We start from the raw sequence: 12,603 nt of genomic DNA on the forward strand, positions 1-12,603 counted from the left end.
ACTTAATAAGCGTACTTTCTATGCCAATATCTAAGTCGTTGATGAAGATATTGAACAGAGCCGGTCCCAAAACAGACCCCTGCGGTACCCCACTCGTTACGCCTTTCCAGCAGGATTGGGAACCATTAATAACAACTCTCTGAGTACGGTTATCCAGCCAGTTATGCACCCACCTTATAGTAGCCCCATCTAATTTGTATTTGCCTAGTTTATCGATAAGAATATCATGCGAGACCATATCAAATGCCTTACTAAAGTCTAGGTATACCACATCCACCGCTTCACCCTTATCCACAAGGCTCGTTATCCTATCAAAGAAAGCTATCAGATTGGTTTGACATGATTTGTTCTTCACAAATCCATGCTGGCTGTTCCCTATCACCTTACCAGCTTCCAAGTGTTTGCAGATGATTTCCTTAATTACTTGCTCCATTATCTTCCCTGGCACAGAAGTTAAACTAACTGGTCTGTAGTTTCCTGGGTTGTTTTTATTTCCCTTTTTATAGATGGGCATTATATTTGCCCTTTTCCAGTCTTCTGGAATCTCTCCCGTCTCCCATGATTTTCCAAAGATAATAGCTAGAGGCTCAGATACCTCCTCTATTAGCTCCTTGAGTATTCTAGGATGCATTTCATCAGGCCCTGGTGACTTGCAGGCATCTAACTTTTCTAAGTGATTTTTAACTTGTTCTTTTTTTATTTTATCCGCTAAACCTACCCCCTTCCCATTAGTATTCACTATGTTAGGCATTCCTTCAGACTTCTCGGTGAAGACCGAAACAAAGAAGTCATTAAGCATCTCTGCCATTTCCAAGTTTCCTGTTACTGTTTCTCCCTCTTCACTAAGCAGTGGGCCTACCCTGTCTTTGGTCTTCCTCTTGCTTTAATGTATTGATAAAAAGTCTTCTTGTTTCCTTTTATTCCCGTAGCTAGTTGGAGCTCATTTTGTGCCTTTGCCTTTCTAATCTTGCCCCTGCATTCCTGTGTTGTTTGCCTATATTCATCCTTTGTAATCTGTCCTAGTTTCCATTTTTTATATGACTCCTTTTTATTTTTTAGATCGTGCAAGATCTCGTGGTTAAGCCAATGTGGTCTTTTGCCACATTTTCTATCTTTCCTAACCAGCAGAATAGCTTGCTTTTGGGCCCTTACTAGTGTCCCTTTGAAAAACTGCCAACTCTCCTCAGTTGTTTTTCCCCTCAGTCTTGATTCCCATGGGACCTTACCTATCAGCTCTCTGAGCTTCCCAAAATCTGCCTTCCTGAAATCCATTGTCTCTATTTTGCTGTTCTCCCTTCTACCCTTCCTTAGAATTGCAAACTCTATGATTTCATGATCACTTTCACCCAGGCTGCCTTCTACTTTCACATTCTCAATGAGTTCCTCCCTATTTGTTAAAATCAAGTCTAGAACAGCTTCCCCCCAGTAGCTTTTTCAACCTTCTGAAATAAAAAGTTGTCTCCAATGCAGTCCAAGAATTTGTTGGATAGTCTGTGCCCCGCTGTGTTATTTTCCCAACATATATCCGGATAGTTGAAGTCCCCCATCATCACCAAATCTTGGGCTTTGGATGATTTTGTTAGTTGCTTGAAAAAAGCCTCATCCACCTCTTCAGGTGGCCTGTAGTAGACTCTTAGCATGACATCTCCCTTGTTTTTTACCCCTTTTAGCCTAACCCAGAGACTCTCAACACTTCCGTCTCCTATGTTATCTCAAAATACTCTGGTTACAAGTAAATAACCTTCATTTGTTGTATGCTAGTTGTGTTGTGTGAGTAGTTTTGAAGAACTGTGGCAGTTGGGCCAAGTAATCCACCATCTGTGCAGTCTCCCTCATACAACCAATGAAATTGTTGCATGCAAATTAGCTGTAGAGTAAGGGTGGTGCTTTGTTGAGTTACCTCACATGTTACAATGGTATTGGACTCTTGGCATGGTGTAGGTTCATAGATTCTAAGGCCAGGAAGGACCATTGTGATCATCTAATCAGACCTCCTATATAATACAGGACGTAGAACTTCCCTAGAGCATTTTTTTTTTTTTTTTTTGAAAAACATCCACTCTTAATTTAAAATTGTCAGCGATGGAGTATCCACCATGACCCTTGGTAAATTGTTTTAATAGATGCATGCCTTGCTGTCACATGGATGTAATTCATAAAGTCAAAGTGACTTGAGAACTTAAAAATTGGACAGTAACAGCCCTCAGATCCCACTCATGATTGAACCTGGTGATCTTCTGGACAAAAAGAACTCTCGGCCATGCTTGTAGCTGTTTCTGTATTGGACCTTGCTGGTGTTGCCTGTCTCTCTCTCTGCGGTCAGACAATGAACGGTGCTGTCTGAGTTAAAAGTCCCTGACAACACTAACACCGCAGACATTCTAGGCTTCAGAGTGACACACAGAGAGACAATCCTGGATTTTATTTTATAGATAAATGCTCATCTTGTGTTTATGGAAAAGAGGGATTTATTTTTGCTATTACAGGGTTTGCTAAACGATCATATGGATGCGGTAGATTTCCTCATGGATCAGCGTAATGTAGTTTCCCGTATAAATCCCACTATTCTTGACACTAAGAGAAGATACATAAATTTCATATCCATGTCAGGTAAATACTTTTCTTGCCTGTTTAGTTATCATGTGTTTTTCAACTCCTAATTGTAACAAATTATATATTTAACTTTGCAGTTCCTGTTGGCGTGGAAGATTTCTCTACTTTTTCCTTTTTGGACTCACAAGATAAGAGTGCTGTAATTTCACAGAACATGAAGTATTTAACAAAAAGGGGTAAATTTATTTTGTACAACCTTTTAACTATGTAATACTGTCTGCCTACAATTATGGCAGTAGTGCATACAAGTGAGTAATTATGTGGAAACTCAGAATAATAAAGAAATGTTAGTGTTGGTTGAGGTGAATATAAATACAAAGACTGATCTAAGAAGGATCTGTGTGAGCCCTGATTTTTGTTTTTTATGCAACATCCAAAATCTCTTGGGATAGTAAGCTTGTTTGATGATGGGTTTGAAGTCACCATCAAAGTTGTTAAAACAGTAGCCTAATTGTATTAGATTATTTTAAAGCAAAACGTAATCATGAGAAGTAATCTGATTACTTGAAACCAAAAAAGTAACAGAGCGCTGTTACTTAATTTTGCAAATCTGTCTTTAATATTACTCCCAAAGAAGAATCTGACCATATGTTATTCACGTGTCTAATGCCCGGTTTTTTCCTATGGATGTAGGCAAAAAGTATTAGAAAGCTTTGCACCTACAAAAACAGCTTAATATTTAGGGTGCTTTGTTTTGGGAACTCCTTATTCAAATGACTTCAGATTTTCTCCACAAACTCCAATTATCAGGCTGATATGACTTGACTTGAGGATTTTAGGGAGGGTGCAAATTTTAGTTTAAAACAGAAACTTATCTGGAACATTATCTATGGAGAAGCATTAGCCGTTCTATCATATCTATTAATATTAAAATTTACTGGAGGTACTCCAGCCCTCAACTTGTATATTGCTGCTGTTCATGCCATGTTGACTTTTTCAATTCCTTTTGCCTGTTTTAAAGATCACTCTGTTACATTTTTTTCTCTGTTTACCCTGCTTAGTCTCTACATTTATTATAACTCTGTCTTTGGGGAAGAGGAAATGACTTACTTGAAGTTTCCTGAAGAATATGTTTTGATGGATTAGCACTCACCTGCATGCCTGCTCTCTGAGTAAAAGGGTTGGCTTCTGTAGCTGTTGGGTGTTTTTTGTTTTTTTGCTGTCTTTGGATTTTTTTTGGCGCTACAATTTAAATATTACTTTGAACATAAAGGAATATTTTTTCTTGCATATTAGAATATTTTTACCTTCAGTTTGAAAGGAACAGATGATTGAAACACTAGAGGTTGGCAAGATACTATTTAGAATTTTAAGTAAGTTCCCACCTCACTAACATGCAGGAGCAGAGACCATGACCAGTGATGATCTAGATAAGAAGTAATGTGTAGCAGCACATCACAGGACAGAATAACTTTATTAAATAAACATTGATGTTTATCATCTGATTATGTTACATTGATGAGAGCCTTTCCTTGATTTTGTTATTTGACAATATTCTCATCTACTTAAACTTTTTAGAATAAAATTCTTTTACTGGGTTATTTGTTATTTTCAGATGAAGATGTAATATATGCAGTAACTATCTGGATTATTGCTGATTTTGACAAGCCAGCTGGGAGACATCTGCTTTCTAAAGCTTTGAAACACCTGGTGAGTTTCTAACAATTCCTATTGGAAAATAATGATTTTAAGTATCTGCGATTATGAAGAATATGAATACTGTCCACAGCTCTGTTTATTAAATTATAGCAGATATGAAAGTAATCTTAATTTAAGAAACAAAGATTTATAATACTTATTGGCAAACTTAGTAAAATAATATAACATTTTAATAGACTAATAATTAGTTTCATGAAAACGTGAAGGGTCTTCTGCATTTGAGATTGCTTATTTCTGTTAGTTCTATGCTATTTCCAACAGGATTTAAAGGACTGCAAGTAAATGCCATATGAACACCAATAGCAAAAGGGACTTTCTGGGTCATATAGAAGAGAGAATTACTCAATCCATCTCTCTTGGAAGTTTCTTAAATGATGATCTCTGCCTGTTTTCCAAAACTCTTTTTGGATTGTTTAGAAGAGGTGACAAAATGTTTCACTTGTGTAATAAACTGTAACACAAATTTTAATACTTTACCTCTAAAATTTGCAGTCAAAGGCTATGTCTGCACTATGAGCTAGAGGGGTGATTCACAGCTTGCATACATATACTCATGCCACGTCGATAAGAGCTAGCGTAAGTATGAATAATAGTGTAGCTGTGAAAGCGGCAGCATGGCTAAGCCATGCCATGTACGTACCCATGGAATTTGGGCAGATTTGTGCTCGTCACAGCTAATCTGTGCTTCTGCTGCTGCTGTTCGCCATGCTACTGTGGCTACACCACTATTAATATTTGATAGGGAGAGTATGTGTATGTGTAGTACCCCTAGCTCATAGTGTAAACATAGCCACACCTAATTATCAGTGGAGAAATTGTAGCATACAGTATAGATGTCAGGACTACTTCTATTACTTTTCATTTCCCCATATCCCTGGTTGAGTAGCTACCCAGAGAAGTAATTAGATGGATTGAAGAACTGGGATACAGACTGTTTCAAATGTAGGTTGGTAGTTTCAAATATGGTCAATGTTTGTAATCAGCAGTAGTCATTGCCATCCAGGGGGTGACTAGCCTATGTCAAATGAATTGGTAACTTCTTCATGGATTAAAGACTAACAGCAATTTTCACTAATTGAGTCTATTATTGGTAATCACAGAGAAGATTGAAGCAAGGATTGAATGAGAATGAGTTCCTTGAGCTCTGGTAAAGGTAAAAAGAACAGGAGTACTTGTGGCACCTTAGAGACTAACAAATTTATTAGAGCATAAGCTTTCGTGGGCTACAGCCCTCTTCTTCGGATGCATATAGAATGGAACATATATTGAGGAGATATATATACACACACATACAGAGAGCATGAACAGGTGGGAGTTGTCTTACCAACTTTGAGAGGCCAATTAAGTAAGAGGAAAAAAAAACTTTTGACGTGATAATCAAGATAGCCCAGTACAGACAGACAGTTTGATAAGAAGTGTGAGAATACTTACAAGGGGAGATACAGTCAATGTTTGTAATGGCTCAGCCATTCCCAGTCCTTATTCAATCCTAAATTGATTGTATCTAGTTTGCATATCAATTCCAGTTCAGCAGTCTCTCGTTGGAGTCTGTTTTTGAAGTTTTTCTGTGGTAAAATAACCACCCGCAGGTCTGTCATTGAATGACCAGACAGGTTAAAGTGTTCTCCCACTGGTTTTTGAGTATTATGATTCCTGATGTCAGATTTGTGTCCATTAATTCTTTTGCGTAGAGACTGTCCGGTTTGGCCAATGTACATGGCAGAGGGACTTTGCTGGCACATGATGGTATATATCACATTGGTAGATGTGCAGGTGAATGAGCCCCTGATGGTATGGCTGATGTGATTAGGTCCTATGATGATGTCACTTGAATAGATATGTGGACAGAGTTGGCATTGGGCTTTGTTATAAGGATAGGTTCCTGCGTCAGTGTTTTTGTTCAGTGATGTGTGGTTGCTGGTGAATATTTGCTTTAGGTTCGCGGGTTGTCTGTAAGCGAGGACAGGTCTGTCTCCCAAGATCTGTGAGAGTGAGGGATCATCTTTCAGGATAGGTTGTAGATCTCTGATGATGCGCTGGAGAGGTTTTAGTTGGGGGCTGAAGGTGACAGCTAGTGGTGTTCTGTTATTTTCTTTGTTGGGCCTGTCTTGTAGGAGGTGATTTCTGGGTACTCGTCTGGCTCTGGCAATCTGTTTTTTCACTTCAGCAGGTGGGTATTGTAGTTTTAAGAATGCTTGATAGAGATCTTGTAGGTGCTTGTCTCTGTCTGAGGGATTGGAGCAAATGCGGTTATATCTTAGAGCTTGGCTGTAGACAATGGAACGTGTGGTGTGTCCTGAATGGAAGCTGGAGACATGTAGGTAAGTGTAGCGGTCAGTAGGTTTCCGGTATAGGGTGGTATTTATGTGACCATCGCTTATTAGCACAGTAGTGTCCAGGAAATGGACCGCTTGTGTGGATTGATCTAGGCTGAGGTTGATGGTGGGATGGAAATTATTGAAATCATGGTGGAATTCCTCAAGGGCTTCTTTTCCATGGGTCCAGATGATGAAGATATCATCAATGTAGTGCAAGTAGAGTAGGGGCGTTAGGGGATGAGAGCTAAGGAAGCGTTGTTCTAAGTCGGCCAAAAAAATGTTGGCATACTGTGGGGCCATGCGGGTACCCATAGCAGTGCCGCTGACTTGAAGGTATATATTGTCCCCAAATGTGAAATAGTTGTGGGTGAGGACAAAGTCACAAAGTTCAGCCACCAGGTTAGCTGTGACATTATCGGGGATACTGTTCCTGATAGCTTGTAGTCCATCTTTGTGTGGAATATTGGTGTAGAGGGCTTCTATGTCCATAGTGGCTAGGATGGTGTTTTCTGGAAGATCACCGATGGATTGTAGTTTCTTCAGGAAGTCAGCGGTGTCTCGAAGATAGCTGGGAGTGCTGGTAGCGTAGGGCCTGAGGAGAGAGTCCACATAACCAGACAAACCTGATGTTAGGGTGCCAATGCCTGAGATGATGGGCCGTCCAGGATTTACAGTTTTATGGATCTTGGGTAGCAAATAGGTCGGGTTTCTAGGCATGTGCCTGTACAGATTTGTTCCTGTGCTTTGTCAGGGAGTTTTTTTTAGCAGATGGTGTACTTCCTTTAGGTAATCCTCGGTGGGATCAGAGGATAATGGCTTGTAGAATGTGGTGTTAGAGAGCTGTCTAGCAGCCTCTTGGTCATATTCCAATTTATTCATGATGACGACAGCACCCCCTTTGTCAGCCTTTTTGATTATGACGTCAGAGTTGTTTCTGAGGCTGTAGATGGCGTTGTGTTCAGCATGGCTGAGGTTATGGGGCAAGTGATGTTGCTTTTCCACAATTTCAGCCTTTGCACGTTGACGGAAGCAATCTACGTAGAAGTCCAGTCTGTTGTTTCGATCGTCTGGAGGAGTCCACGCAGAATCCTTTTTTTTGTAGTGCTGGTAGGGGGGATTCTGTGGGTTAGTATGCTGTTCAGAGGTATGTTGGAAATACCTTTGAGTTGGAGATGTCGAAAGTAGGATTCTAGGTCACCGCAGAACTGTATCATGTTCATGGGTCTGGAGGGACACAAGGAGAGGCCCCGAGAAAGGACAGACTCTTCTGCTGGGCGAAAAGTATAGCTGGAAAGATTAACAATATTGTTGGGTGGGTGAAGGGAACTAGTGTTGTGGCTCCTTGTGGCATGTAGCAGTTTAGATAGTTTAGTGTCCTTTTTCCTTTGTAGAGAGGCAAAGTTTGTGTTGTAAATGGCTTGTCTAGTTTTTGTAAAGTCTATCCATGAGGAAGTTTGTGTGTAAGGTTGGTTTTTTTGAGAGTATCCAGTTTTGAGAGCTCATTCTTAATCTTTCCCTGTTTGCTGTATAGGATGCTGATCAAGTGGTTTCGCAGTTTCTTTGAGAGTGTGTGACACAGTCTCTCAGCATAGTCTGTGTGATATGTAGATTGTAATGGATTTTTTACCTTTAGTCCTTTTGGTTTGATGTCCATTTGCTTGCATTTGGAAAGGAAGATGATGTCTGTATCTGTACGACTCCCACCTGTTCATGCTCTCTGTATGTGTGTATATATATCTCCTCAATATATGTTCCATTCTATATGCATCCGAAGAAGTGGGCTGTAGCCCACGAAAGCTTATGCTCTAATAAATTTGTTAGTCTCTAAGGTGCCACAAGTACTCCTGTTCTTTTTGCGGATACAGACTAACACGGCTGCTACTCTGAAATCTGGTAAAGGTAGTTACTGTCAGCCAGGGTGGAAACAGGTTGGTTTGGCGGCATTAAGAAGCTAACTATCTGTGTCTGTTTTGGAGACTTTAATCTTCAGGGTTCTTATTCTAGCACCTTTCACAAACAATTACATTTCCTTAATATTAAAATTTGACTTGTGTTAGGTAGGGGTGAGATAAAACGAATGTTGTGAGTAGGGAAATAAGGATCCAATGAAAGAGAATGGCAAAAGATGTAAAGAAAAAAATGAAATTAATACAAGTAAATTTACTAATCATTGACGAGTCCAGGCTAGTGTACATGTAAGCTCCAGGAGGGAAAATGGAGCTTTTCTTGTATTGGTATTTACCATGGAGAATGAGGGAAATGTGTAAGAACTGCCTATCGGTTTCCTGGCACCAGAAAAAAAAAACTCATAGAGGCAGAAATCCTAGAACAGGTGAGAAAAAAATGAGAGCAACTTAAAACAAGTGATGCACAATGTTCTGTATAGGGCTGCATCCCACAACTCAAATACATGAAATATTATTAAAAATACCAAACAAACTAACGAAAAATTCCACATGGGAGATGCTTTAGTTGACTAGGAGAGGGGCTGATCTGGATAAATCCCCTTTTCTGTGTGAACCATTCAATCTAGTGGTGTCCAAAATTTTCAGCCTGAGGGCTATACATATTGTTTCAAAAGGTCAAGAAACTGCTTCAGTACTTTGGGGCAGATTCTCAGCCGCGGTTCGTCGCTCCAGGCCAATGGGAGCTGCAGGAAGTGGCGCGGGCCGAGGAATATGCTGGCCACCCTTCCTGCAGCCCCCATTGGCCCGGAGCGGCGAAGTGGGAGCCGCGATCGGCCAAACCTGCAGACGTGGCAGGTAAACAAACTGGCCCCGCCTGACAGGGGCTTTCCCTGAACAAGTGACGGACTGGCTTTGAGAACCACTGCCTGTGGAGTGGCATAAGCCGCTCCTACACCTCACTCCTCACAGTCTCTGGCATAAGGGGCATCAGAGATAGGGAGTGAGAGTGACCAGAATGTGTTGCTCTCCTCCTATCCTAGCTGGAGTATGGCCACTTGGGCATTTCCTTTTTGAAATCCGGGCACAGTTCAGGGTACAGAGTCAAGAGCTGCAATTTAGAGACTAAGAGGCTACAATTTGAATGCCAGTGATTTAATCCTTTATTGCAGTATATTTCATTTGCTTCTCCTTGATTTTAGAGGACTAGAAAGCCACCTCATCAGACTGTCCTTACTCACTCATCCAAGGAATAATTTCTTATCAGCCTTTTCCTCCATAGGCTTGTGTGTCATCACTGCCTTTAATAAGTATTCAAGATTTTCTTTCTGATGTATGATCAAGATTTGGGAGATAATTAAGTGAATTTCTCCAGTTTATTCTCTGCTGAAGTTGACTCTTTTAGAGAAACTTGAGAAAATCTATTGAGCCATTTTTGAAAGTTATGCAAGTGAAATATGGCACATAATTAACACTAATTAAAAATGTACTCCCTACTGAACTGTCAGAGTAGTCATTCCATGAAGAATATCTTGTATTTAAAATATTTGTTACAGGGTAAATATCTGCCTACTAGCTGCCTTTTCTATTGCTAACTGAAAGTCAACATTTAGCAGTCACACATATATTTTCCATTAAAACTAATAGCCAAAAATAAACACTCTAAGGCAGTCATTCTCAACCTGGGTTAGGTATACCCCTAGGGCAGGGGTTCCCAAACTTGGTTCACGGCTTGTTCAGGGTAAGCTCCCATTGGCCGGGAACGGTGAACTGCGGCCACTGGGAGTTGCAAGCAGCCGTAACTGCGGACACTCAGATAAACAAAGCGTCTCGTGGCCCACCAGGGGCTTACCCTGAACAAGCTGTGAACCAAATTTGGGAACCCCTGCCCTAGGGAAACACAAAGATCTTCCAGGGGGTATGTCAACTCATCTAGATATTTACATAGTTTTTCAACAGGCTACATAAAAAGAACTAGCGAAGTTAGTACAAACTAAAATTTCATATAGACAATGAATTGTTTATACTGCTGTGTATACTATTATATGGTAAGTATCACACTGAAATATTTATATTCCAATCTATTTATTTTATAATTATATGATTAAAATGAGAAATAAGCAAGTGCTGTCACACTTTTGTATTTTTTTTATGATTTTGTAAGCAAGTAGTTTTTAAGTGAGGTGAAACTTGGGATTCGCAAGAAAAATCAGATTCCTGAAAGGGGTACTGTAGTCTGGAAAGGTTGAGAACCATTGTTCTAAGGATATTTCACTGCACAGATGACTAAGATGATAAATATGTAAACATCACGTGTGAGTAGATTAAATTATAAGATTATAATTATATATTTTTCTTTGTTTGCAGAAAACAAGCAGTCATACGCGACTTGGGATTGTGAACAATCCAATGTCAAAAATAACGGAAGATAACACAGCTGTTGCAAGGGCAATTTTGACCGCCTTTTTAACACAGAAAAACAGCAGCTTAAAAAGTTTCCTAAGTAAGATAGCTAAGGAGGAGACAGCAAAAGCCCTTGCTACAGGAACTAAAATTAAAAAATTGCTTGTTCCGGTCAGTAAACAACATTTTATTAAATAATAGTTACTTGATGTCTTTATATAAACTATTGCCCATTTCTTTTTTTCTGTTCATAGATACTTTACTTCAGTTATATTTCAGGTGGCACATTTCTAGCTGAGAATAACTTCCTATTGCCTGGTGTCATGAAGCATGAGGTCAAAGGAAGTGATTTTAACTGTAAAATAATTGTTCTTAAGTACAGTTACTGGGGTATGTTGTTTGCATTTTGAAAGATTTTTCTATTATGAAAAATAATAAAACACAATTTATTGAACAATGTGGCTATCAGGTCATTGAGAGCCAAATAGCTCTAGTCATGACTGATTTTTTTAAAGCCATTTCTTGATTTGCACTTTTTAAACACTAGATTTGTAACTCCTATCTGGAAAGAATTATCAGCTTAATCCAAAAGTTACCTTGCTCCTATTGTAAACATTGAGTATTGAATTTATTGAGCAATGATTAAGGTTAAGATTTTTTCATGGTTATTTTTAGTAAAAGTCATGGACACGTCGCGGACAGTAAACAAACGTTCAGAGGAGCCTGTGACCTGTCTGTGACTTTTACTAAAAATAACGGGAGTCGGGGGAGAGGAAGGAGAGGGGGAGAAATGACAGCTGGACCCCCATGGTGGGGGCGACTGACAGCACAAGCCCCACAGCGAGGGGTGGGGAGACTGACAGCCAAAGCCTCACTGTCATTCGGTTGGGGGGCATAGCCCTGGCTCCAGCCCCGGCCGAAGTCACGGGACTAGAGCTCACAGTTCTGCCTCCACCCAGAGCCGCAAGATGTGGCACACAGCCCAGTTCCAGCCATAGCTGCAGGCGGGGGGGGGATGCACAGCTCCAGCCGCAACTTGGGCAGGGTAACGGGGTGCACAGCCCCGGCCTTGGCTGCAGCCACTGACAGCTGAAGCCAAAGAAGTCATGGAGGTCTGGTAAAATCACGGAATCTGTGACTTCCATGACTAAATTATATCCTTAGCAATGATGGTGATAATCTTCATGGACTGGAGCAACTGAAATTAACAAGAGCTTCAATTACTTAACTTCCAGCAGTCATTTTCCATGTCTGTTGACCTTAGAGCAGAGAAAGTAAGTTAATTTGTTTAAAATATGTTTTCTTATATTATTGCTAACTTGAAACACAGTCAACAATTCCGAGTGAGAGGTCACTTAGATATCAGCCACCAAGGAACAGCAGCAGACTACAATGCTGGTTTCAAAAACAGCTATGTACTTCACTATTATTAATTAGGAAAGCTGCTCAAGAATATATTTAGAAGTTCTTCAAGTGGCCTCTGTATATTTCCATTTATGGGATGCGTTGATTGCGTGCATCTTAAACAGTGGAACTTCAACTAGCAGTGCCTGTTGGAGTGCTCATGCCCCCTTCCAACCCTCCCCTCAGCATTAGCAGACATTTTGAGTGTGAGGCTATATAAAGGTGTGTGGCATTCTCGCCACCACAGTTCCTTTCTACCATGTCCAGGAACAACTCCATGATTTGGCTGGGGTCTGGTCTTC

General features: G+C 40.2%; 1 protein-coding gene across 1 annotated transcript in view; it reads left to right on the forward strand.

Moving 5' to 3' along the window:
- The window catches only part of UGGT2 (UDP-glucose glycoprotein glucosyltransferase 2), a 272,650-nt gene that overhangs the window by 133,885 nt on the left and 126,162 nt on the right, over positions 1–12,603 (forward strand). The window contains exons 18-21 of the mRNA XM_034758248.1: positions 2,487–2,610; positions 2,691–2,789; positions 4,169–4,263; positions 10,862–11,068. Coding sequence (XP_034614139.1) covers positions 2,487–2,610; positions 2,691–2,789; positions 4,169–4,263; positions 10,862–11,068 — 525 coding nt within the window. The remainder of the gene's footprint in view (positions 1–2,486; positions 2,611–2,690; positions 2,790–4,168; positions 4,264–10,861; positions 11,069–12,603) is intronic.

Source organism: Trachemys scripta, chromosome 1 (assembly GCF_013100865.1).
Source record: "Trachemys scripta elegans isolate TJP31775 chromosome 1, CAS_Tse_1.0, whole genome shotgun sequence".
Taxonomy (NCBI): domain Eukaryota; kingdom Metazoa; phylum Chordata; order Testudines; family Emydidae; genus Trachemys; species Trachemys scripta.